A 27,403-nucleotide genomic window follows, 5' to 3' on the forward strand; every position below is an offset into this window, starting at 1 on the left:
ACCAGGGTTGCTGAGGGACCAGAGGAGCAGCAGCAGGGAGCCAGGACCACTCTGAGAACTGGAGGCATGAGGAGCAGGGGTGGTCACCCACGTTGGTGGAAGCTGTGGGCATCAGGGAACCCGCAGACTGAGCCACAGCCTGAAACGCTGCACAGAGCAGGGAGTGACAGCCGAGAAATGCCCCACCTCCCCTGCTCCCATCAGTGGACCCCAATCACAGCAGTCACCGCGAGAGGACAGGGCAGAAAATGGGTCTGAGGACAGAAAATGAGCAGTGCAGGTCCTTTCCATGGAGAAGTAACTTCCATTTCCTATAAAATGGAGACCATGGTACCTACTGTCAGCCTGCTATAAATCAGGAGAGATTATGTGCCGCTCTAGCCAGTGTTTTTCAGCGGGCAGAGCATTGGCCTACACCGAAGGTTTGCAGGTTCACACATGTGGGAGGCAACCAATCAATCTGTCTCAAATTGATTTTTCTCTCTCCCTCTCTCTCTAAAAGTCAATGGAAAAAAAGATATCCTCGGGTGAGGATTAACCAAAACAAAGAGAGATCTTGTGCAAACTGATGACAAGAGAACAAGTGTAGTTTAGGAACAAGGAATCAACAGGAGCCGCCTCTATATTCTCAGTTAACGCACTTTCCGGTTTGCTGAAAATGGGCAGTTTGGACTCCTCGGCACATCACAAGCATCCGGGGACACTCATTCTCTGTGTCACCCTGACCCACACCCACCCTTCTTTTCCAGAAACCGGTCTCGGCCGGAATGCCACCGGATTTCACTTCCTGGGGCAGCTTCCAGCCATTCACTTTGGCTGTTTCTTGGCAGACAGGGAGCCGCGCTCTGGAGAAAACAAGGAAGTCCAAATACTGGGAGAGTTGCGATTCCCGTCGGGTGAGACCGTTTATTGAAAGGCAATCTTGCTTGATCCAGGAGTTCTTACATGAGGGCAGCTGCATAAGAATGTCTCTTCCCCATGCCACAGCTAAGCAATGACACCAAACGAAGGCAGAAGCCCAGTGGAACGAGCCTGCTTGCGTTGTCGAACGGCTCTCAGAAGCAGGAAAGCAATTACAAAGATACAGGCTGATTGTCTCCTTGGCATTGCATTTGGCCACAGGTTTGTTTATTAAATAAAATGTTTTGTTTTTAAGCTAGCTAAAGAAAATATTCTCGAGTAGGGTTAGTCCTTAAAGCAACAAAAATCTTGTGTATATAATAAAATCAAAGTATGAGAGCATGCCAGAGCTGGAAAGGTCTGGGCCCTGGTCCTCATTTATTCTGGGAATCTGGGGCTCTGTGGGCATGTGCCCCGTCGGGATCACCAGGGCAAGATAAACTGGGACTTGGAAACACCCCTTTCAACGTCCAGGCCAGTACCCTCCCCACCTCAATCTCCCCGCATGCACCCAGCTCACTGCCGGCTCCAACACCATGGAGAAGGGCACAGGTAGCACTTAAAACAGCCCATTTTTAGATAAGGATGCAAGTCTTCTGAATGGTGAGCTCTGGTCTCCATTCTCGCAGCCAGCCCCGGGGAACCAGAAGGAAGTGGCCAAAGTGAGGGGCAGGGACTTCCTCACTAACCAAGACCGACACTCACTGGCTCCCACAGCTCCTGGGCCTCAGAGCTTTCTCACCTCCCAGCCTCAGTTACGAGTGGGCTGAGGCATTACCAGGCAGGCCTCCTGGCAAATACCTCAACACGGTGGAAGCAGCGGGGGAATCAGGAACGTGCCGAGGGCGGAAGGAACCCTGGAGTTCCAGCGGGCCAGGCGACCAACTGCAGGAGCAACAAGAACAGCGGGGTCCAGGCCGGGTACGGAGGGCTCGGCCTCTGTGCCTGTTTGTATGACTGTTGTCTATCACCCCCCCTCCCCTGACTGTGCTCAGGAAGAGTTGCATTTTGGTCCATTTTACTCACTGTTTTATTCCCAGTGCCGAGGACCATGCCTGACACATCGTAGACGCCCAATAAATATTTGTAAATGAATCAGTTGCTAAAGGGAGGAATTTCTCCACACCCCAAACCAGAGGTGAGGAAGGCTTGGCGCTCCTGCTCCAGGGGCCTCACATGTGTGTATGTGTGTGTGTGTGTGTGTGTGTGTGTGTGTGTGTGTGTGTGTGTAGCACTAACGCATGCCTCCTGTCTCTAGGATGCATGGGCCTCTGCTGAAGCGGATTAACACTGCCATCTCTGCCCCACCCATGGTCACGGCTCACAGGGTTCTCTCCCTGGCCCTGACTGGTGGGAGCCCGGCTGTGATGGGCCTGGCCTCTGGGTGTGCCTGGGGACTGTCACAGTGGGAGGCGACACCAGGAAGGCCAGGAGGAAGTGATGGGATACCCTGCATCCTCCCAGTGCCACGCTCCCTGTAATTCTGTCCTTGCCCAGACGGCACCCAACTGCAGCCCGCAGTCACTCCGTGGCTGTGCCGGCCGATGTCCCTCTGCCCCCAGGAAGTTGGAAAGAGCCTTCCCGTTTGCACAGACACACCTCTATCTGATTTCAGCTTCTTTCCTCCCTTTCCTACATAAACCTGAGATCCTGCTCGATCCACTTCCTGTCTACACATTCCCCAGCTTTCAAGGACTTCCTCCTCCGCACCCAAACCCGCACACACCTGCTTATCTCTCCTCCCTTCTCCCTTTCCTTGTGACCTCACTGGATACCTCCTGCCTCTTCCTCACCCCTAAGTCCATGAGCCTTAACCCCATATCCTCCTCTTCCCCATCCAGCAACCACCCTGCCCAAGGACAGGAGAGCCCAACTCAGAGGCCTGCTGTCGGAGAGGGAGGAGAGGACCCATAAGAAATGACAGGATGGCCCCAAGTTCTGGAAACCACATCAGAAGCCCTACTTGCAAGTCTCCCCAAGAAGCTGCAAGTGGTGCCTGGGAACTGGTCTCAGCACGGTTCAGAAATCACAAGATTCCAGATAAAATGAACCACCAAGGCCAGGGATACAAGTGATCCTCTGATTCTCTCCTCCGTCAGCAAGCTGTGTAGCGAGACCACCTGAGTTTCTCTTCTCGGGGTCCACTGTCCCTTAACATCAGGCCGATCCTTTTTCTCCAGCTCTAATGTCCACGTGGTCTTTGTTCTGCCTTCTCTCTCTTGCCTCTGCTCCTCAACACTTAAAACCTAGTAACTTCACATTTAAAAAGTAATACTCAATACAGACGTGTGAACCTGACAGGCAAGCCCCCCAGGAAGCCTCTGTCACAGTCCGAAACAGAACAGCTGCGGCCATGAGAAGTTGCTTTAAAATATGTACAGGCTGTGCATCATTTCCCACGTGCACAGCGGCTGTTAAACTGTGACTAGTATTTGGACCCTTTCTCCTGGCAGGGGGAGGGCAGGGGGCAGGAGCAGCAATGCAGACAGCAGTGCAGAGAGGACTTGGGCTGACAAATATATTCCCAAAGCACCCAGCGGGCGGTGGCTGCCGGGCCTCGGACAGCTCAGCCTTTACCCTGCAATAGCTCCCTAAGACCGGAGAGCCATGTTCGCTCACACTCCTACGTGAGCAGAGCGGAGCACGGAGGAATCGCAGGTTATGGGAAGAGGCAGTGAAGGTCTCGGCGCCGGAGGACGGGTGCTGCCTCCCCTGCCTCCTGCTGCTGCGGCTGAGGGTCCCTGGGAGGAAGGACGGCCACTGAGCCCCCTCCACAGCCCCGGGAGAGGGCTCAGAGCTGGCTGGTGGCATCCTTGGGGAAGGCGTAGCTCAGCGGCGCCTCGTAGAGGCTCCCCCCGTCGGTGCTGAGGTCGTCGTCGTCGTCCATGTCATCCAGCACTTTGCTGGGCAGCTTCTTCAGTCTGCGGGGACAGCGGTCATGAGTCCCGGGCCTGGGCTGGGGTCCACCCTGATCTGGAGATGGAGGCAGGGGCTGGGTTCCCGCCTCTCACCCCACTGAGTGGCAGGGAGCATGGGAATTTACCGTGACCATCAGGGAGCCAACGCCCAGCTCTCAGCATGGAAGCCGCTGGCTGGTGGGCTGGGCAGGGCAGGGCGGGGCTGGGACCAGGTCAGTGGTACTGAGTTTCCCTTTCGTCTCAAGCTCCAATATGGCTCATCAGGTGCCATTACTGATCCCACCTTAATTTAAATTTTTGATATCTTGTCCATCGGAGGGTTTTTTTTGCATTTTTTAAAATATTGCATTTAATATTATCTCTCTTGATTACTGAGATTTTTGGTGCCCCCTTAAATGCTGTACCGTAATGCCGGCCCTGGGCCGAGTTCTCGATGGACAAGCCCTGTTGATAGGATTCTCCAGGGGCTGGAATCTTCTGCCCACGATCAAAGAACTAACTGTGCCGCCAGCACAGTCAGCCTCCGAGAAAGGCTCCACTCCATGGAGGGGTGTGAACCTAACCCACCCCCAACCCAATGCCCAAGGCCGTGACCCTGCAGGGAAAGTGACCCCCCACCCAGTGCCCTTGACCAGGGAAGTGGGGCTGCAGAAGCAATTCTCTCCTGCAACCATGATATCCTAGTCCTCATGAGGTTGCACACCAAAACTCTGCCTTTTTTTCTCCCAAAGTTACGTATAAATAGGAGAGCTAAGGGCTGATCGAGGAGCTGCCCGCTCCATGGCGGTGGGAGCTAGTGTTACGCCAGTGTTACCTGCTCTGAGCCTGTTTCTCTGTATGGACAACAGGGACAGTATCTGCCTGGCTGGCACTGGGGCATTGGTCTGGGGATGACACCTGTGAGACCCCACTGAGCACGTGGGGAGACTGAAGTGGGCAGACATCTCTGTAGGATATGATGACCCCCAAAAGGCGACAAGAAACTGGCTTGAAGCAATAGGAGTGAGGGTGCCCTAAAAGCACTGAGCTCTCTTCCAATGTCCCTGTGGGGTCACCGCGCTTGCCCACCTTATGTTCTTCTTCAGATTGTTGACCTGCCCCTGCAGCTGCTCATTGACATCCATCTGCTCCTCCAGCTCCCTCTGCAGCTTCTTCTTAGAGCTTTCGAGCCTGTCGATTTCCTCCTCGGCCTCCTCTACCTGGCGCTTCATGGCTTTCAAGCGCAAGCTCAGCTGTGTAGGGAGAGGGCAGGTTAGTGCTGCTGCTCACCAGCCCGGCTGGATGGCGAAGAGCCCAGCTGGACAGGCCAGCGGTCCAGCCACCTCTCTAGGCAACCATGATTTCTGGGGGAGGGGCGGAGGGGGGCTGAGGAGAGGAGATAAGCTCTGTGACAGACCAATCTGCTTTCTACAAGTCAAGCTCAGGGTTTGAAGTTGGCTGAGACCTCCACTAAAACAGCCCAGAGAGGCCCCATTCAAGGGGGAACGGGGTGGAGTGGAAAGACAGGGATCAGTCCACCATAGTTCCCCCGCCCACCCACAGAGGCCTCGCTGCCCTCTGGCTTCCCAGCCTGGGACATGAACTTGCAGAGGGTCCCTCACCTGGTCCTTCTGATCAGTCAGCGACAGGTGCTCATCGTCCACCTGCATCACCAGCTCCTTCACCTTCCGCTCCAGCCGGCGGTTGCTGAGCTGGAGGCTGTTCCGGTCCCTGGAAGGATGGAGGAAGCAAAACCGAGGGCTCCCTCAGCCCAGCCCTACAGGCGGCCCGGCCCAGGCTGTACAGGAGGGCGAGCCCCAGCCAGAGCTGCCTGGTCCACTCAGGGCCGAGGGTCAGAGAGACACTGGACTCCAGGAGGAAAGGGCTGGTCATCGGGCCTCTAAGAAGGGGAGTGACCGGCCCCCGGCTGCAGAGCCAGCGAGGGGCTGCGCTGGGACTAGACCTCCCTGGGTTCTTCCTGTCCTGAGCTTCACTCTGTAAGACAGAGTCACTGCCAGGCGACGACTGACTATAGGCTGCTCCAGCCCAGCCTCCGGAAGTCCTACTGCTCATAGAGAACCTGAAGTGTCATACCCACACGTATGCACACCCACACCCCTCCCAGAAGGAGAGGGGACCACAAGCAAGAACCGAGGCTGGTCAAGTTCAGCCTGTGCTGGTCTTCGGGCTGCAAAGGGAGAACTAGCTGCAAAGAATCCTGCTGTTGGAAAGGTGTGTGGTCGCCTGACCCCATGTTCCTCCCACCCACTGTGGGGCGACCTGCCATCTCTGACAGATGGCCTCCGCCTCTGCTGAGCGGAGTGAATACACTGGCCCTCAGGGCAGAGCCAGCCCCCTGGCCTCTAAGCAGCCTGCCCCCACGGAGGGGAGGGGAATAAGCAGCAAGGGACAGTGAAATGCTATGGACGAAGAGCAGGAGTCCTGAGTTTTAGACCAATATTCAGCCAGGCTACCTTTTCTCAAGTACTTCCTTGGATGGGTCTCAATTTCTCATCTGTCAAGTGGAAATAATAACAGCGAGGCTGTACTTGCTCTGCCTTCCTCACAGGAAGGCCTCGGGGAAGACGCCAATGTAAGGCACTCTGCAATGTGATGCCCACTGCCCGCCAGGCCTCGCACCCCAGCTGGGCAGGCTTACCGCTCCTCGCTCTCCAGACGGTCCTCCAGCTCTGCGATCCTGGCCTCCAACTGCACCACCAGCCCCTCTTTGCTGGACCGGTAGGAACCTTCCAGGTGCATAATCCGGCTCTTTAAATCCTTGTTCTGGAATCAGACAGGGAGACAGTGAGGGGCTGTGTGTCCACCTCACACTCTGCAGAGCAGATCACAAGTGGCGCCAGCATTCGGTCAGTGACCGCGATGAGCCCGCTTCCCCCACCAGGACGGGTGACCCGGGGGACCTGGGGGGCCAGGGATGTTTCCAGGGAATGGCTCTGCACCCCAGCCCTGGCAGGCCAAAAGGAGAGATTCTGTCACATTCGCATATAAGCCTGAGTGAAATCTTTGCCATGGCCTAGCACTCTTATCAGACAAATGACCTTGGCCTCCCATAAACCTATTGGCAGGAGAAATAGGCCCCTTCCCCAATATCACACATCCTTTTCCGTGAGGAATTTACCTGGACAGCATGTGAAAGAAATAATGAGTAAGTAAGCTTGGTTAGCAACTTGTGTGTTTGATAACACTAGTTCTTTATTTTCCCCTTTCCATTAGAATTTAGCCCGTGTTAGCATCTAGAAAACACTTGCAATGCCACCTCCCCCAGCTGTAAGCGTCCAAGCATATTTAATATTTTGAGAAAATTCTCGCTGGAGATGGTTTTAGAAATACCTCGCTTGGGCAAGGTGGGCCCCGTCATCTCTGCATGCTGGGGAAAGGAGGGGTGGGGAGGGCTCCTGGCGCCAGCTGCCCTCACCTGTCTCTCCAGGGAAATCTTGTCGCACTCCAAGTCTTGCCTCACAGCTCTCTCCTGAAGCAGCTCGTTCCTCATCTGCTCCATCTGCACCAAACAGCAAAAGCCGGGGGTTAGAGGGGTTGTGCCCAGAGCCTTTGCACTGCAATGGCTCAGACATGGCATTCCGGTCGCCAGCCAGCTCCTCTCTGTGACATGATGGGGCCTCCTGCCTTTTCCCTTCCTGGGTGCAGGAGCTCTTTCTTCCATGTTCTTGTGTCTCGATGATTGTGAAGATAATGATACAAACAGCAATGATAGTCCATAGCTAACCCTGCTGCTGTGAGTCAAACTGTCCCCCAAAAGATACACTGAAGTCCTGACCCCCACCCTCGGTGCCTCAGTTGTGACCTCCTTTCAAACAGGGTCTTTACAAAGGGAACCAGGTAAAAATGAAGTGGGCCCTAAGCCAATATGACGGGTCCTATGAAAGGGGAAATTTGGAGGCTGGGACAGAGGTGCAGGAAGAGCGCCATGTGAAGACGGAGGATTACAATGAGGCATCAACACGCCCGGGAACAGCAGAGACTGCCAGCAAACTCCCGGAAGCCAGGAAGCAGCCAGCAGGGGTCCAGAGGGAGCACGGCCCTACGGACCCTGTGATTTCAGACCTCGGCCTCCAGAACCGAGACAAGAAACTTTTGTGGTTCTGGGCCCTTTATGACAGCAGCTCTAAAAACGGAGGCACCTGCCAAGCACTCCACAGGCACAATCCTATTACATCCACGATCCAAGTTGTACCGTGACCAACCATCCGGCTTGCCCAGGACCAAGAGGTGCTCAGGACACAGGACTTTCAAGGCTAAAGCTGGGACAGTCCCAGGCAAACTGGGACAAGTCAGTCACCCAACCTGTCCGAAAACTACACAACTGGTAGTGGGCGAAGCTGGTGTTCCTGGAGCCCCGACTGCTGTCTTACAAGTTCCAACCACAGAAAGGCTTCCACAGTTAGCACACGCAAATGCTGCGAGATTTCTGCCTTCTTATGCCAGAAACAGAAGTCGGCAAGAACATAGGGCAGCTCCAGGTGAGCTGGCAAAGGCCACATGTTACTTAGGATTTCTGCTATATTAACAGGAAAGGAGCCTCGCCAGGCAGCGTCAAGAAAGAAATCCAGTTGCCTGCCCAGACATTCCGCACCTCTGTTCCTCATCCCCAGGGGGCTTTAGCCACAATGCACAGAGTGTCATAGGCAGCGGCTCCAGACCTGCTCCCAGGGCTGTCCACCAGAGGCGGGGCCCCGGACCTGCTCCCAGGGCTGTCCACCAGAGGCGGGGCCCCAGACCTGCTCCCAGTGCTGTCCACCAGAGGCGGGGCCCCAGACCTGCTCCCAGTGCTGTCCACCAGAGGCGGGGCCCCGGACCTGCTCCCAGGGCTGTCCACCAGAGGCAGGGCCTCAGACCTGCTCCCAGGGCTGTCCAGAGGAGCCAGGAAATAAGACTGTGCCTTCCTTCTTAAGGTTGGGGTCCAGCCTGGGTAGGAGGTGTACATGCAGGAGTCCCTGCGGCCTGGGGAGCATTTATAACAGCCTGGCCTCCAGTTGGATTTTCACCACCGGGACAGGCTCCCTGGTGAGTAAAAGATGAGCTCACCCTGTCCCCACCTGGAGACAAGACCTGGGGGTCCCAGAAATAGTTTGAGGAGACACCACCACACTGGGCCTAGCTTGCACCTGCTCCCATCTACCCTGTCCCGCCCAGCGTGGTGTGGCTGGCCCAGAGAGGGCGACAGGGAGCAGTAAGGAATGAGACGGGCAATGGGCAGGGCCTGGACATCAAGGCCTCTGATAGCACAGGGGGGAAGCTGGGACTCTACCCATGAGTGACAGGGTACCTTATGGTCCAAAAAGTAAAAATAATTTAACGGCCACATTTTTGCATTTCTTCCCGGCAGACTTTTAGGTCATGGGAGCCCAGAACATTCCAGCAGAGGACAGGGAGGCCCAGGGCAGTTATACACATGCTGGAGGAAACAGGACTAGGACCTGGGCCGGACCCGCTGCTCACTGCCCACCAGGCCACCAGCTTTCTCCCAGTGGTTCTCAACCTTCCTAATGCTGCAACCCTTTAATACAGTTCCTCATGTTGTGCTGACCCCCAATTTGTTACAAATTGAACATAATTAAAGCTTAGTGATTAATCACAAAAACAATATGTAATTATATATGTGTTTTCCGATGGTCTTAGGCGACCCCTGTGAAAGGGTCGCGACCCACAGGTTGAGAACCGCTGCAACCAACTCAATGAAAGGGCTTCAAACAGACCTATGGTTCAACTACAGCTGCCACATACAACCCAAGACTTGGGGAGGCAGGCAGTCCCCTCCGAGCTGTGCACGGCCAGGGCACAATGCCAGCCATGCCAGGGGTCAGCGGGCAGAGCAGGTAAAACTCACCTGCGGCCCGTTCCCACTCCTCCTGGCCCAGAGCCCTCGGAGTCACAAGGTGGGAAGGGGTGCCGGAGGATGCCTGTAACTGCTGTATGAGCACAAAGTCACGGTAACGAATGCGGGCTCACAGCCCCACTCCGAGCGTGGCTGAGTCAGCCGGCGACACCACGCAGGGCGGGTGTCCGCGTGGCTGGGCCACGGGACCATGACGTGCCCCCCGGGAGAGAGTGTTCTGTTCACAGCCCTGGGCACAGGCCGGGCCTCACTGAGGACACGGGTAAACTTGCATTGTGATGGGAAGTAATTAACAGACCAGACCAGCGGCCTAGCTTCCCTTCCCCTGTTGTGACCTTGGTCATCTCACCTCTGGGAGGCAGACTTCTAGTTCCTAAAACAACAAACGTAACGGGATGCCTATGAGGCCCTTGGAGCTGGCCTACAACAGTGAAAGCACATGTTAGCATCCTCCCCCTTTTGGGGTGCTGAGCAGCTCCCCTTCCGAGGAAGCCAGAGGCCCCCGCCTCCATCCGCAGGCTCTCCACACATTCGGGAGTGGGCCCCAGAACAGACCTGCTCTGTCCAGGTGAGAGGTGAGCGTGTTTGTGAGCACACACTGGGCTGGCACCGGGTGGCCTGGAAGGATGGGTGGGTTCGTCTGTTTGCTCAGACTATACTGTCAGCCCTGGGACACTGTGACAAAGAGACCGACAGAGCACCCACCCGGATTACAGCCTCATGGGGGACAAACGGGCTCGTCCTGGTCAGTGTCACTGCAATGGGAAGGGCAGGGTGCTGGTACTCAGCAGTGGCCACAAGCCAGACATAGAGGCCAGGCAAATTCTCCAGAGAAAGGGACCCTACCTGGGACCTAACTGAGTGTCCGCGTCAGGCAGGGTGGGGAAGGGGGCAGGAGAGGAACTGCGGCTTTCTAAACGGGGACCCCCGATGAGAAGGAGCAGGAGGTCAGGGAGAGGAGGGGCTGCTGGGAGAGTTGGAAGGACCGAGTTGTCATGGCAGCATCAGAGCACAGGTTAAGAGATCAGGGGGAGGCAGACAGGGGCAGTCACACGGGGCCCACACACAGGTGGCAGCAGCAAACACCTCTACTGCACCAGTCTAAAGTAAGTCTAGAGCAGTGTGACAGTGTTACTCATTTAACTCAGCTCCCAGGAAGTAGGTAAGTTACTGTCCCCATCACCCCGAGGGTCCGGGAGCGGCTGCAGGTGCAGGTGTGGAGACTGGGTGGCGCCACATGAAGCCACAGGACAGATGAGCTCACCAAGGAGAACGCATGAATAAGGAGGGGGATCCGGAGCCGTGCCTGGGGAGCCCTCCCCACTCCACCCCATTAGGGGAGACAGAGAAAACCAGGGCACGGACCCGTCCCCAAAGCGGAGAGGGGCGAGGACTGAGGTAGGTCAGGCAGAAGGAGCGGGAAAGCACCTGGTTGGGCAAGAAGTTCTCTCTGGGAGGCTTGGCACAGAGGGAACCGGGCTGCAGAGATGGGGAGACCCCTCCCCTCTGGAACCCCCGTGGGTGGACAAGATGACAGCCTCAACCAGAGGGCACAGAGCGGGTGGCAGAGGAGATGCCCTGCACTCAGGGCTTGAGGGGGGGGGGGCGGCAGGCTCCTCTGGCTCAGAGGGAGGGAGAGAGGGAAGGAGGGAGGGGAAGAGGAGGGAAGAAGGGAGAGGGAGGTTATTTTCCCAAAAGTGAAGGATAAGGAAGAACTGGAGGCCTGGAGAGAGAGAAGGAAATTTAGAAATTTCATTGCTGTGGGATGTGAAGCCACAAAACGCCAAGAGACCATAAAAGGCCGGCAGCGCAGAGGCAAGGGTCTCGTTGCAGCTGTACAGCATCTGCTTTCGGGGGTCGGGTGACTGCCGCAGCTGTGCTCCAGCCTGAGGGCCAGGGCCGAGGAGGGAAGGACAGGAGGGAAGGGAAGGGAAAGGGAAGAGGCCCTGAGACAGGCGCTGAGTGACTGGGAGTGCCTGCTGGGAGCCCATTAATCCTCCCGCACTCTCTGAGGCGGATGCGGTCACCCCCACTTCCAGGTGGACGGCTCGGGATCGGTGGAGTTCTAATCTGGGATTCTAGTCCAGGCTTTCTGGTTGAAAGTCCTACGTTCCTTTTCTCCCTCTCAGCAAACCTGCAGGCCCTGGGCTCTCGGGAAAAGCAGCCCCTACAAAGAGGGGGAGCTCTGGTGAGGACTTCGGAGCCCAAGAGAATGCCATGTCTATGAGGAGGGACTCGAGGACCGCCAAGCAGACACACAGCACTGGGCCCGGGCGGGGTTCAGGGAAAACCCTGCGAGGTCAAACCACTGGCCAGGTCGTGCTCCCCCAGTGGCCTGACCTGAAAGCTCTGGACCCACCAGGAAGAGGACCTCTGGGGGAGAGGAGCCTGGGAAGCAGCATCGGGGGGCCTCCACGGGTTCCAGACACCCCCCCTCCGCCCCCCTTGCGGAGAGCCCCAGGCAGAGAGTGCCTCTCCAAAGAAAAACACAAAACAAACAATGAATACTTCTCTCCGCTCAGCCCCTCAAAGACGGCTATTAAAATGGAAGTATCAGGTAGATCAGAGAGTAGAAGAGGAAGGAACACATGTGCAGCCATAAAACCTAACAGTTCCTAGAACCAGGCGGCCCATTTCTCTTGAGGCTTTTGGAAACGCAGCTTTTTGGCAAACGTGATAGGCTTCCTGCAACTCTTCACAAAGGACAGCCCGGCACTGAATCCTAAAATAAACCTGCCATGCGGAGCCTCGTACAAGGCACGTCATGTGATGTGACGGGTAGTGTTCCCGAGGATGTGCTGGACCGGACGCCAGAGCCCGGGGCCCCCAGGAGCGGCCCGAGGAACTGGGATGTTCCAAATCTCCCGGGCCCACACGCAAGACAACAGCAGCCTCCGGCCGCGCCGGTTTCCTCCTTTGGCACAGGGGAGTGACTCTGAGGCTGGGAAAACAGGTTTACGTAAGCTCAGCGCTTCGCGTGCTGTTCACCATCAGCTATATTATTAAACAGACCAAGTGAAAACTTTCCCGTCAAATTAAAACCGGAACGGGAGCTGGAGGCAGCCGCTCATCACAGCTGGGCCGCGCGAAGGCTGCACCGAGCACTGGGATCAGAATAACAGCATCGCATGCCAAGGGGTTTTAGGGCAGAGGCACCCGTGACCTGGGCCAGCTCTTGGGATTAGAAGCAGCTGCCTTCTGGGTTAATGAAAAACCAGAGGTACTTAGGGTTGCTAATAACAATATTTAACCCCATCACCTGTGTGTACCATTGGGCGGGAAAGGCTGGTGAGCCCGCACTCCTCGCTGGCATTAAAATGATACTCAGTCACCAGAAAGGAAAATGATCATTAACCTAAAACCAACTGTAAACATTAGGGTTTTGAACAGCTGATATCAGAGGAGGCAGTTCTGGGAATAGGATTATTTTAACGAAAAGAAAGAAATCCCGTTTTGATCTCTCACTCACTGACTGCCTGGATGGAGCCCTATATTTCCCAGTCCCCTACCCTGGTGGCTGCACCCCTGGTGCAGACCGAGGAGCAGGTGGGGGCCGGCACTGGGGAGCAGTTCCTTGAGGTGACTGCAGAAGCCCGACACTTTGCCAAGGCAACTGAGAAGCCCCTGGAAGCTCCCAAGTTGGTCTATTTCATCCTGCCTGCCAGCTGCCTGGGTGGAAGGAGTCATCTTCCCACTGAGCTGGGTCATCTTTGCTTCGTGGCCAAGCAAACGTCTCTCCATTCAGGCCCAGCTCCCTGCTACCTGTGTGCACTCAGCCACAGCGATGACAGAGCAGTGCCCAGGAGCTAGGACAGCGAACTCATTTAAAACACACCAAGCAGGGCCTCTTTTTGCCATCTGGTCCTGGACTCATGAGGAGAGAGGAGAGGAACAGGTGAACATAAATCTTCAGCCATATTAAGAGACCTCATGGCATGATTTTTTAACTTGGGAACAGAGACCCCAAATGTACTGGGGGAGGTTACTCTTACAGTCTGGTGCTGGGGTGATGGGAACAGGTGGGAGGCAGTCGGCTTTGGAGTCAAACCTTGGCTCCGCGTCTTACACGTTGTGTGACCCTAGGTCAGTGGTTCTCAATCTTCTGGCCCTTTAAATACAGGTCCTCATGTTGTGACCCAACCATAAAATTATTTTCATTGCTACTTCATAACTGTAATGTTGCTACTGTTATGAATTGTAATGTAAATATCTGATATGCAGGATGGTCTTAGGTGACTCCTGTGAAAGGGTCATTCGACCGCCAAAGGTAGTGCCTTGGCCTCTCTGGCATTTGAAAGCCAATGCAAGGCCCGGGCACAGCACCCAGCACCTGGGGAATCCTCAGTAAGGTGGTAACTGTCAAAAATGGTTTTGGAGGAAGAAGAGAAAAAAAGGATTCTCTAGATTTAAACAGAGCAAAGCCAGTAAAACACCTCTACTTAACTGAATTTTCCTTCAAAGTTAAGACAATCAGAACCCCCCCAGTATTAGGTGAAACTGTATTTGGGTGAGAAAACAAACACTCATCTTTTGTTTGTAAAAGAAATCATTTCACCAAATCCGAACCCATCCCTCTCCTTCATGCTAGTCAGATTTCAAAACAAAACCTGAACATGCAAAGGTTTGAAAAACTTCTCTCAGTTAGGATCCCCTGAATGCATCAGTTTGAACAATGATATCCTAAGCACATACGGGAAACAATGGCCTTAGAGAAGCTGGAAATTCAGAAACAATGTGGCCAGCATTGATTGAGCACCAGATGCATACAGGAGAAAGAGGGGGACGACGTGGAAAGGATAGGATGTTTGATCTCACGCTGCCTTTCCTGTCCTCTGTCCCTCAGAACAGCCCAGGTGAGGCCCCTCCAGGTCTCCCTTCCTGTCCTACCCCCACCCCGGCCACATGACCCGCAGATCCCTGTGAACGCTGCACTGTTCTGTTCAATAACCTTTGGTGGCTCCCCAGTGCTGTCAGGATAGAGTCCATCCAAAACTCCCAACCTACCGGTCCCATTAATCCTGTGAGGAAACCAGAACCCTGATCAAGCCGTAGCCAGCTGTTCCTGCTCCTACCTCCCCGCGCTGGTTCACACCATTCGTTCTTTCGAGGATTCCCTTCCCACTCCTCTTAGTTTGTCTGAATCATACCCTTTCTTCAAAGATAACTCCGGGTCCACCTTCCTCTAAGAACTCTTCCGCAGTCTTGTTATGATGGTCTTTCCCTCATTAGCTGCCTGAACCCTTCACTTGGCATTTAGTTATCTATTGCTTTTTCTTGTTAGATCCATTTTTTCAGACATGCACCATCTCTTCAAACAAACCACAGTACCTCAAGGACAGGACATACTTTTGATAATTTCACACTTTACTGCAATGCCATGCACACAGTAGGCATTTATCACATTTCCTGCAATGCTATATACACAGAGGTGTCTATATCACATTTGCTGCAATGCCGAGCACACAGTAGGTGTCTAATTTACTGCAATGCCATGCACATAGTAGGTGTCTATTTCATTTACTGCAATGCCATTCACACTGAAGGTGTCTCTCATATTTTAGACACGGTTAGATGGAACACGGTCTTGGGAATCCAAAGACCTAAGGCAGACCACTCTGTAATTAACTGGCCAGATCATGGTGGCGTGGGGCCTCAGATCTCTCCTGTCTTGCACAAGAAGTTTGGCAAGATGAACACCAAAGTCCTTGCCAGATCTAAGATTCCGTGAAAGAGGCTGGCCGTTTGCTAATATTACTGGAAACCCTTTCTTTCTAGCCCTTTCACCTGAGCCCTGTCACTAAGATTAGGAAAAGGAATGGGAGGTATTTGGGGAAGTGAAGAGCCAGAGGAGGAGGAGCTTTTGAGAATGTAGAGTTTAAGAAGAGCCATAAACTTTTAAATTTAAAGAAAGAACATCCAAAAAAAAAAATAGAATTCCCCACGCCTTCCCTTTTCAGTGCCTAGAGTTTTCTGAGGGTTCGGCTTCGATGATAAAAATCAGGCTGGCGATAACAACCCATCTCCTCTTCAGGAGGTGTCCCAGGTCAGCATCTGAGGAGAAGGGGCCTTAGGTCTGGACGTCTCCCGTTTCTCTGACTCTGGCAGGAAGGCTCAGGCACATGGCCCTAAAGGTTAACCTAAGTGGATTGAAACAGCTTCAAAATTAGGGCCCAACTGCCTACACCCAGGCCCCTCTCCTCAGAGCTTTTACTTTCAGGGGCAAGACATAAGTCTCACTTTGACTTTGACTAAGAATGGAACACTTTCCTGTGAGGCGGGTACTTGGCCCACCCATTTCTGCCCTTCCTCACAAACCCGAGGCGACACTGGCCGGAAGAGAGGCCCTGGGCACCGAGGCAGGAGACATCACTTTATATCCTGGGTTTGCTTAGCTGTTGTTTTAGCAAGTCCTACCTCAATTTGAACATGATGCTTCATTTCTCCACTTAACTAATATAACAGACACCAGGCTTTGCCCTCCCTACCTTAGAGAGTGCAGGAAGAACAGAGAAATAGAAGAGGAAAGAGAGCTAACAGGGCAAAGCGGCTAGAGACTGGGAAACGCATCTCTTCGGGCATATAACTCAGCTACAGGGAGGGAATGGGGGTGACTCAGACACTTTGGGTTTTAGAAAACCTCACAGCATTTCAATGTTAGAAATTAGGACAACCTCCAGAAATCTCCTGACAAGTACTGAGCAGCCCAGTGCTCTTCCCAGATCAAGTTAGTTCCCGTAGCATCCTCCCTGGGCTCACTTCAAGTTCTTGGCTCAGTGAAAATATTTTCAACCATGACCACGTCACGGAGAGCAGTTCTGCTCCCCAGGGCCCCAGAGCTCGCGGAGAGGAGTGACAAGGCGCCAAAAGCAAACTGCTCCTGGGGTGATTTCTGAGGGTGGGGCCATCAGCTGAACCAAGGGAGGCAGCCTCCTTCTGGGCCAGTCTGTCTGGTTTTGTTCTGGGTGTAAGCCATGGGCCTGGACGTCTGTTCTAACTGCCTGGTTACTGGCAGGATGGCATGCTCTCCCACCATTCCTCCTTGCATAGCTCACAAGAAGCATTCGCAAAACAAAGTTATGGCCACTTCTCCTCTCATCATAAATGCTTAGCAGATCCCGAAATGCCCTGTGGCAATGTGGCTACTTAGCCAGGTTGGGTAACACAACAGCTTTTCTACCAGTGAGAACATTTATAAAATTTTTCTAAGAGCCTATGAGGGCGCAAAGGTCACGGTTGGGCTCTCCATTTGGCCTTCAGGTTTTTATGAAGGTCTTTCTCCAAACTGCTGCAGCTCCAGCTGGAGGGAGGCCATCCCCCAGGGGAAGGCCGCTAGCACAGCACTGGAACTTGCCAGAGAAGCTGAGCTCGGCCGGGAGGCGGATGGAGCCTACGGGGGGAACTTGCGTCACCCTCAGGAGCAGCATAGTGTGACCACCTTGCTGGTTTGCAAGGAACCTGTTAACGGGGAAACAAAGGCAGATGGAAAAGAAGCCAGTGACTCCCCTCCAGCCTGAGTAGGGGCTACCAGCTCAGAATGGCACTTGTCCCCCAGCGTCGAACCCGCAGTTCTTGGTCACCCGGAGACGGGGGAAGGTGGTGAACGTGAAAAGGTGTAAGAGAGATCAGAGGGAAGTGCTTCTTTAGAGAAGGAAGAGTTTGCAAAAATTAATTTGCATTTCAGATTGTTTTATGTCAATCCTTTATACAGATAATTTCCTAGATTTTACCCAGCATCACCCAAGGCTTTTAGGTGTTGTTGGCACTGTTTCATTAAGACCGTGCCCAAAGCAAATCAAGAGGTGGAGAGTTTTCTAAACGTCTATGTCCAGTTTCCCCGCACCATCCTCAGGAGCAAGGCATACAGCTCAGTTGTCACTGGAAGTGCGTCCCAGGAGAGGTTCCTCCAGGCATCCTCGGGCATCATGTAAATGAAAGGCTGAGTGAGTGAACAGAAGTTCTCAAAATCATAACGTTTGCACACGTTCTCTCCCTGGTGCTTTGGGCAGGCAGTGGGGACAGGGCCACCAGGTTCTAGTGAGGTGATACTGCGCCTCCAGGATGTGACGTAACCACTCTGAACTTTGCCATAATTAAAAATGGAAACACAATCTAAAAGTCTTGCAATTACACTAAGTGTAGTTTGGAAAATGAGCTCCATTACCTAGAGTGTGAGGACAGGGTGAACTGTGCCCAGCTGGCCCCCGGGGTTGCTGTAAGGATCAAATGTAAGTGAAACTCTTTTCTAAACTGCAGAAAGCATTCACTTGGAAGGTACTGTTATTGCACTGTGAACGCCTCATAGGTTCATATATTGCTAATTAGCGTGCAAAGCCCTTAAAGTAAAAGTCTACATCATATTGATTTTCCATTGCACGCACATAGTACTAGCTACCGAATCTCCCACAATTGCTCGTTGAACTAATGATTCTTAGAGCTTCGGCTCTGAAAGCACTGTGCCTGTGATGGCTAATAGGCTGTTATCCACAACCACTCGGGAAACTTCCGCTTTACGCCTTCTGTTATATATGACACCTCCCGCCTCATAGCTTCCTATGGTGACAACTAAGCACTCTTCCACCATTTCCACAGGCGTGAGCTTTCTCCCCTCCTCCAGCTGAATCAGGTTAAACCTCTCGCATTTCCTTTTCCCTGTGGGACAACCCCCTCATCATCCCTCTATGCGCAGTACCTGTTCCCTGCTCCGAGTGATCCTCTCAGACAGCAAATCCGAGTTATTTCTCTCTTCTTCCAGCTCCAGCTCCAGTTGAGACACCTTGTCCTGAGAAAGAAGACACAAACACAGCCCGCTGACTTACCCTGACCTGGGTCAGGAGCAGGGACCGCCCTGGGGAAGGAACCCCCCGGGGCACATCGGAGCTGAGCGTCCTGAGGGCTTGGGGAAGAATGTGTCTCTTTCTCATACTGCCCAAGCAAATATTTTAAATCTGTGTTTTATTGCTTTCATATTGTAAAATGTAATTGTGCATTTAGAAAACACATTAAAGGAGAAAAATGTCACCCCAGACCCTGACATAAGCACGGAGAATATTTAAGTGCATCTCTTTCAAATCTTTTTCCTCCTTATGGACCAATAACCGCTAAGATCTACCTTAAGGCATCTAAGTTCCTGTGGGAAATGAGATATCATCCAAGGCAAATTCCTCTAAATGCTCCACGCTCAAGACAATGTTTTGCCTTCCTCCTGCTCAGGGTTTCCAAGAGCCTTGCAGGAGTCAGTCTGTAACAGCCTTTCTGCACCTGCCTCTTACTTCCAAGGACCCTCACGTGGCGCTCTGTGGTCCCAAATTTGCATCAGAGTAATATAAAGACAGCATGGCCCATTCTGCCAAACGGACCGTCACAGAAGAAGGGTAATTTCTGCCTGCCCTGCTGGCTCCTAATGGAACATCATTGAGCATTCGGAGAACAGAACTGCAAAGTATCTTTGTGTACAAAAAAAGGTTTTTTAACATAAACCACCTCACCTAGACTGGGGATGTGGGCTTTGTGCATATGTTTCTACTACCACCAGCCCATCTGTCATATGTCTGGATTAACTCAGAGCCACGCACACATACACACACAGAAAAGCAACCAGCACTGAGAGTTTTTAAACACAAGAGTCTGAGGCATCTGCACATAAATATTGTCTCTGCCATCGTCTAAGTTGACTGGCAAGCTATGGGTGCCTCTCTTAAGTGGCAAAAGGAAAAGTCACAGAATCTGTGTGAATGACTAAATGTGTGTGCATGCCTTCCCTGTTACTGAAGGAGATCTGTAGGGATCCTGGACAGCTCTCTCCCACTAGCCAAGAGTCTCAAAGCCCAACTCAGGACCTACAGCTGAATCCTGCACCAAACCTTCGATTTGTTCAGTGGTGTGGACTCCTCCAAGGCCAGTTTCACTCAAGCTGGGAAACCACAGACCCATAAGGGTCACGTTTACATAAGACTACCTACCACCTGATTTCTGAGTTTACCGAAAATGCTCCTGTTGAGAGAGCTCTTGAGTCCTGAGGATTAGCTGAAATGCTAGTGAAGGAAGAGGCAAGATATTATCACCGCAAGACAGCGTGCCAGCTGGCTCTTAGGGGAGGAAATACCCCTCCAGGGTGCCTCTCAGGGTGGACCCTTGAGAGCCATTCATTTTGTAACTAACAGAGAAATACCTAAAATATCGCAGAGGGGCAGACGAAGCTTAGCTATGCCACTGCTTGCAGACCTTGAGTTAGCAAAAGTCAATTTTTTTTTTTTAGTCAGAATATTCTAGAAGGGATGACCTGTCAACCCAATGTTTAGCTGAAAGCACCTCTTCCCAGGGCTCTCTTCCTGCCTAGCACGTGCTCTGTGCAGAACGCAGCCGAGCGCTCAGGGGGCCAGGCCCAGGGTCCTTACACCAAAGGCTCTTAGTCTACTGCCTGACGAGGCTTTAGCTTGCTTTCAACCAAATTGTTTGGGGCCTAGAATTACTACTTCCTGGTTAACGGGGATGCATGGAGCTTGCCTTAAAATGACATCCCCTAATGAAATCAGAACCAGGACATCAGCAGAACAGAGCAATCCTAGAAAACTAACCAGGCTCTCCCAGCCTCTAAAAAGGGCCCTTCTAATAAAGCCTTTAATGGCTGAAACACCACTCCCTGGATATGAACTGCTACTAAGCGCCCTGGAGGTTTTAAAAGTTATTTCTATTTATTTGCAAAGGTGAATCAGGAATTCATTGATTTTAAATTTAAGCTCTCTCTGTGGCCTTGAGCACTCTCTGCCCTTCACCAAAACCTTGACAATTTTATCTTCTCCCATAGATCTGAGGCAGATGTTTAAGTCTCTTTCTCCTGCTACAAATTTCACTGGGATGTGGGATGTGGGATGAGGGGAGGGGGAATGGAGGGTTTTTCTAGTTTGGGGTAGATTTTATTCTTGAGGTTTATTCTTTTCCATAAATCCAGGTGGCCTGATATTAAGTTTCTTCCTGCCATTCTTGGTGGGCTGTTCGTATTTAGATTCTATTGCTTGATTCACTTTCCTAAAGTGTGGCATTGTCATCTTGTGAACAGATCACCCACAGCTGGTGACTCCGTGGAGCACTTTCTGATATACTGCCTTGGACTGTGTTTATACTGTGAATCCAAAAGTGAACTGAGCCAATTTGCTGCTAGCTTTGGCCAAGCTGGGTCATCTGTAAGGGAGAATGGACCAAAATCGGCAAACAAGAACGGAACATGGGGTCTGGGTGTCCCTAGGATGTAGGCAGTTTGGCCTCATGGCACCACTCGGCCCCTTCCCGGATCTGCAGCAGTCTCATCTCCTTTGTAGCACACAGCAGCACACAGAGAACGAACTGTCTATGTGCCCTTGTGTGAAAGCACCTAGCCTCTTGGGGGTTCTGTTTTGCTTCCCCTTCAAGGCAATGAGGACACCAGGCTAAGTTACTTCCATCACTCCTTCCAGCTCTGATGCCCTATGAGTCTATGAACTATGCTTCCCCAGGTCAAGAAAAGACTTTCCTTCCCTGGCCGGGTGGCTCAGTTGGTTGGAGCATCCTCCCGGTCACCAAAAAGGCTGTGGGTTCAATTCCTGGTCAGGGCACATACAAAAGATAAGAAACGGCCTTCCTATTGTCTGGCTGGTTGAGAGAATAAAAAGCAGGCTGCTTCCCTCGAGTCCCCCTCCCGCTCTCCGCAGGCCCTGGCCGCCCGGGTGGCCCACAGACCTCCATCTGCTTGACAAGCCTGCCGCGATCGTCTTTGAGGTGACTCTTGGCCTCCAGCTCATACTCCAGGTCCTTCAGCGTCTGCTCCAGGAGCTGCTTCTTTGTGAGCGCCTCATCCTGAGCTCTCTGGTAGTCCCGCAACTCTTCCTCCATCAGGCGCATCTAGAATGAGAAGGGGTTGTTCAGCTGGGGCACATCAGGGGCCCGGAGCCCTTGACAGTGCACAAGCAGAGCCTGAGGAGGAGCAGGGGGATCCCACTACTGAGGTCAGCAGGCCTGAGTGAGTGCCACCCCGCTCAGGGCCTCAGTTTCCTCTTCTATAAAAAAAAAGGGGGGGGGGCTTTTCCAGCTACAGGTAGCAAACCATTGGGTTATAAATTTAATATAGATGTTGACCAGAATTTTAAAATTAAATATAAAAGAACTAGAGGCCCAGTGCACGAATTTGTGCACAGGTGGGGTCTCGCTGGCCTGCCCCAATTGGGGCCTATTGGGCCAGGCTGGCTGGGGGGAGGGGACCCAAGAGGTTGGCTGGCTGGCCCCACCCCTTGGTCAAACTCCCGGTCAAATTCCCAGTCAAGGGGACAATTTGCATATTAGCCTTTTATTATATAGGATACTCAGAGTAGAGTACAAGCAAATAATGTTTTGTAAAACTCTTGCACTAAATATTGACATATCTGTAGGGATGTATTACTGGTTGCAATGCAAGAGGTATTTTTCCCCTTCAGTCATGATCAGAAAGCCACTGTGCTATTCTAGCAGATAACTGCTTGCCCACCAGGATCAGCATCATTCCAATAGAGGTTTAAAATTAGGGGGAGATAAAAACAAAAATAATGACCCTCCAAAGCAACCTGCATGCACAAAATCTAATAACATAAACATGCCAGTGAGGTGAAAATCAGTGTTCTCAGAAGAAAAATCAGTGGTCATAACTGACAGTGCTCTTTTCATCCACAAGGTGGCACCGAGCTAACAACTGTGAAGGCTACAACAGACGAGCGTTTGATTCACAGGGATGGGCCTGGTTTTCCACTTCTCTGGAATCTCCAGGACCAGCCGCCTCCGCACACACTAGGCATTACTGCAACATCTGTGTGGACCTATTCGGTGAAGCCCGAGGCTGTTTTGTTCTCAACTTCCTACCCTCTGGAGACGGTTGAAAGCACAGTCTTAGGAAGACTACACCATGGGATTCCTTCCTTCAGGGCGTACAGGAGGGTAAGTGACAAACTTCAAGACAGAATCCTATTGCTTGGGGGAGCTTTTCACAGGGAAGTTGTGAAAGCCCCAAGGATGGTCTTGGGAGGGTCAGGGGACCCAATAGGTTAGACTCGTTTAGGAAGACCAGCGGGAAAACTTTCAGATATGTGTTCCTCTCTTGGTGGCTGATGGGATCACCGGGCATTTCTATGAAGACCTCCCCTGGTGAAAACCTAGTCTGGTTTTGGTGGAAACTGAGTGAGAAGACGACTGTGAAATGAAACTGTGAGTGAAAGCACAAGGGAACACCGTCCCATGGGTCAGGGTTAGGGTTAGAGTTAAGATTAGGGTTAGGGTTAGGGTTAGCGTTAGGGTTAGGGTTAGGGTTAGGCTACAGATGGTGCATTCTACTCCAGAACATTCGAAATCTCTCCAAAAAAAGTCTTAAAAATATAATCTCTCCGTGCCTCAGTGTCCTAATAATTTGCAACACTGAAATCGTTTTAAAACCAACCTAGAGCTGTTATGAGAATCAAATCAAATAATCCCAGAAAAAAAACACAGGTTTGAGAGTCAGAAAGACTGACAGGCTGCGTTTCCTGGCTGCTATCCTTCGAGATGCCCAGCGCAGCCCTTCATCCCACTGCCCAGTACATCCCTCCACCCGACCAGGATGTGCCTGGGACATCTCGAGGGCTCTGGCATACCGAGAGCACTTACTCAGCACATGCACGAGAGCATTAGTGGATAGCATCTGGAATCACAAATAAGCGAATAACTTGTTGAACCTACTCCTGCTGTCTTCACAGAGTTAAAACTGCCCTTTGTTGAGTGAGATTTAGAAGATATACTGAACATTCTGTCTTAATTCTCTAAAGATTACCTGCATCAGAACTTCCCTAGCTCCACACCGAAGGCAAAATCAGTAAAATGTCTATTTCCCTCAAAACAAAGGAGGCGCGTATGACTGCATCTGGGGTGGACCCTGCGGCTTGCGGGTGGGGGGGCGGGAACATAGTGAAGAGAGTTGAATTTGTGTTTTTAGGGATCCAGAGTGGTCTTCACTTGTTAATTCTCTTTTGTCTTAACTCCGTGAGCTCTGCAGCTTGACTCAGGGGGTATCTGTCATTTCCTCAGAATGATGAGGTGTCCCTGTCTGCCATTCAAATGGAAACAGTCTCCCAGGGCTTCAGCGCTGAGAAAGTCAAGAAGGGCCATCTTGTTTTCATCACGAGGAATCCTTTTTTTCCCTAGGGCCCTTTTATAGACAACATTGGTCTCCATCTGACCTTAACTACCCTCTCTGGACCTCAGTTTCCTTATCTGACTAGATCACGAAGGCTCCTTCCAATCTGAAGACTCCAGCAGAAGAACTGTCATAGAAAAGGCAACAGAAGTGCCCGGCCGGTGTAGCTCAGTGGCTCAATGCCAACCATGAACCAGGAGGTCACAGTTCAATTCCTGGTCAGGGCACATGCCCGGGTGTGGGCTCGATCCCCAGTGCAGGGCATGCAGGGGGCAGCCAATCAATGATTCTCATCACTGATGTTTCTATCTCTCTCTCCCTCTCCCTTCCTCTCTGAAATCAATAAAAAAAAATTTTTTTAAAGAAAAGGAAGGAAGGAAAGGAGGGAGGGAGGGGAGGAGGAAGGGAGGGAGGAAGGAGGGAAGAAAGAGCAACAGAAGCAGTTTGCAAGAGTCACTCTGACACTATGGTTTTCTAAAATCAAAACTGCACACAGGTGTTTGTTGTTACCCTGGTGCATATCTGAGCCCTCCACCCACCTCCTATAGAAGGAAATGAGTTTTTAATGCCAAAGCGAACTGTGAAGCCAATAAGCTAATTTCAGTTTTTCCTTGGATTCCTGTATCCTATGACCCTGCGGCAGGGGGACGTGCTCCCAGGATCCTTTTAGACGTGTTCTAGAAGTCTGTAATGAGTATCCATTGTCCTTCCACACGCTTAACACTGACTCGCGGGCAACTTTTCTCTGATCATCAAAGATATTAAAAGTTTGTTTTTTAAAGAAAAACGTGTTTTCCTGTGGAATCTTAGTGCTCTTGGAACTGCTTATGAAAAAAAGTAAGACTTAGAATAAAAATAATGTTAGTATTCAGGATATACAGACTTTTTGCTATCTAGCCCTGCATGTTAATTATTAAATCATCACTATTTTGTATATTTTTAAAGAGGGAGCAACAAACAGATGCTCAGAAAATTGGGGTGATGTGCTCAAGGTCGTGCAGCTGGCGGGAAGCACAGATAGCAATCAGCATTCACTGTATGTGCATTTCGGAGCCGTTGGCTTTCCATGAAAATGATCAAAACCATTCCCTTTGTGTTTCTCAGTCCTTTAGAAGTCGGGACTTAAGGGAACTAACATTTGGGTTACTTTGTTCTATTATTCTTCACTATAAAACCAAAAATATGTTTTAATAATTCCAACACTCATAAATTCCTGAAGATTTCTTTTTGTCTCCATTATTGTTATTCTGAAACTCTTGTCTACCACTCCCACTCCAATAAAAGTCTGTATTTTGTAGGAATGGCAGAAAAAAAGAACACCATGGTTACTATAATCCTTGTTCTAGGACTAAATTAAAACATTAATACATATGAATCATTTGGACACAGCTGGGCACACCACTGGTGCTCCATAAATGGCAGCTAATCTTTTTAGGCAGAATATCTTGGATTCATCAAGGAAATGGTCAAGTTACAGTCTTGTCAATTTCACCTCAGAGGCCCTGGGTGCGTTGTGTCTTAGCAAGCCATTGATCCCATGTAACCATCCAGAGCGTTAAGACGGAGGAATCAAGCATGGATGCTGACTTAAGAATCCACCCCCAGTCTTCCTAGAAGTGCAGTCTGAAGGGTACTCTGAATAAAGGTGGAACCAGGGGCTGGGCTGGCCCGGCGTTACCTCCTCCTGCATTTTTGAGGCAGTCAGACGGGACTTTTCTGCCTCTAGGGTTTTCTCCTTCAACTGCCTTTGCATCTCTGCAAGCTCCCTCCGGTTCTTCTCCTTATAGTCATCCAGCTGGTTCTGGAGCTCCAGTGTTGATGTTCGGGAAACCTCGACAATGTCGGCCATCTGGAAGAAGTGACACGGGGTGAGCCACCTGCATGCTCCATCTGGGGCCCGGGAGCTAGCTTTGGGGCCCATCTAACAGGTCGTATCTCCTCCTCTTTCCCCTACAGCCTCTCCAAAGACTCTCCAAAGCACCTAGTCATGGGCTGTCCAGGTGTAGCCCTCTAACTGGGAAGCAGGTAGGCCCAGAATCCAGAGGGGCTGGCACAGTCTAGACCTGTTTCTCTGTATCTGGGATTCTCAACAAGTCCAACAAGCTGTTCCAGGGGGTCTGCATTTGTGCTTTCACATAATGCAGGTTCCTTAGCTTTCATCAGGCCCCCAGAGGGGCTGGATCCCACACCCTCTCCTCCCCGTGCTCCCTCCCTCCACTCTCTCGCCTCTTCCTGCTCCCTCACCTCCTTCTGCAGTTTCTCAATTGTCTTGTCAAGGTGCCAGCGCTCATTCTCCATTTCGTTCTTCATTCTCCTTAACTGCTCCTTCTGCTCGGCCTCCTCTCTTAGCTTCTCGGACAGCTGCTTCTGCTCCTGGGTGGTCCGACTCAGCCTTCCCTGCAGGTGGCAGGGAAAGGGCAGTGTTGTTGTCAACCCACCAGGTCAGGCACAGGGACAGGCGGCAGAGGGGGTTTCACTACCACATCACAGAGCGGTCAGGCCCGTTACATCAGTAACAAGGAAAAGGATCCAAGTAAAGCCCTCCCGGAGAACAAGGATACTGCTGCTTCTGAAGTTCAGGGGCCACATTGCCTTGGCCAAAAGCATGTAGAGGCAGACAAAGGGTGCAAAACGGCCGAGGCTGCTGGGAGTGGGAATTCAGGGTAGTGTCTGAAGACCTGACTGCTCACACTTGGAAAGTGAGGTAAAGTTACATATGAGTCTGGCCTGTGCGGCTCAGTTGGCTGAATGTTGCCCATGCACCAAAAGGTCACTGGTTTGATTCTTGGCCAGGGCACATGCCCAGGTTGTAGGTTCAATCCCCAGTCGGGGTGCACATGGGAGGCAACTGATAGATGTTTCTCTCTCACATTGATGTTTCTCTCTCTCTCTGCCTCTCCCTTCCTCTCTCTCTAAAAATCAATTAAAAAAACATATTTTTTAAAGAAGTTATACATGAGGCCAACCTAAACCTACGTGGCAATTTACATGTTGTGATCTACAGCGTTGCACCTACCTTCTTGAATTTGCTCTGCTGTGCAGATGATCGTTACAGCTAACAATGAATCTATGAGGACAGAGAACATATCCACAGGCCAAGAGCCACCTGGGTACAGGGAGCTGTAATCATCAGAATCCAGGGCTGGACTCATCCCCAGCAGAAAAAGAACTTGGCAATCCAAGGGTGAGACAGAGAACATGTCCACAGGCCAAGAGCCACCTGGGTACAGGGAGCTGTAATCATCAGAATCCAGGGCTGGACTCATCCCCAGCAGAAAAAGAACTTGGCAATCCAAGGGTGATGACTTGGTAAGTAGGAGGTGTTACAGGGAGAGGCACCAGTCAGAAAAAGTGCACGTGTGGTTACCTAGTGACTCAGCACCAAATACTAGTAGTTAAAAATCAACCATCTTGGGGGGCGACATTCCCCTGGGTTTCCCTGGATCTCTCATCTCACAACCTGCGTGGTTACCTAGTGACTCAGCACCAAATACTAGAAGTTAAAAATCAACCATCTTGGGGGGCGACATTCCTCTGGGTTTCCCTGGATCTCTCATCTCACAACCT

The 27,403-nt window shown here is 51.8% G+C and overlaps 1 protein-coding gene across 1 annotated transcript in view; it reads right to left on the reverse strand.

Moving 5' to 3' along the window:
- Positions 1–589: 589 nt before the first annotated feature.
- CGNL1 (cingulin-like 1) overlaps positions 590–27,403 on the reverse strand; it is a 107,876-nt gene continuing 81,062 nt past the window's right edge. The window contains 9 exon segments of the mRNA XM_006765240.2: positions 590–3,821; positions 4,887–5,050; positions 5,420–5,528; positions 6,457–6,581; positions 7,234–7,317; positions 18,362–18,451; positions 21,385–21,546; positions 25,515–25,685; positions 26,081–26,233. Of these exon segments, the coding sequence (XP_006765303.1) occupies positions 3,692–3,821; positions 4,887–5,050; positions 5,420–5,528; positions 6,457–6,581; positions 7,234–7,317; positions 18,362–18,451; positions 21,385–21,546; positions 25,515–25,685; positions 26,081–26,233 (1,188 nt within the window). The 3' untranslated portion in view covers positions 590–3,691.

The sequence above is a fragment of the Myotis davidii genome, unplaced genomic scaffold, assembly GCF_000327345.1.
Source record: "Myotis davidii unplaced genomic scaffold, ASM32734v1 scaffold441, whole genome shotgun sequence".
Classification (NCBI taxonomy): domain Eukaryota; kingdom Metazoa; phylum Chordata; class Mammalia; order Chiroptera; family Vespertilionidae; genus Myotis; species Myotis davidii.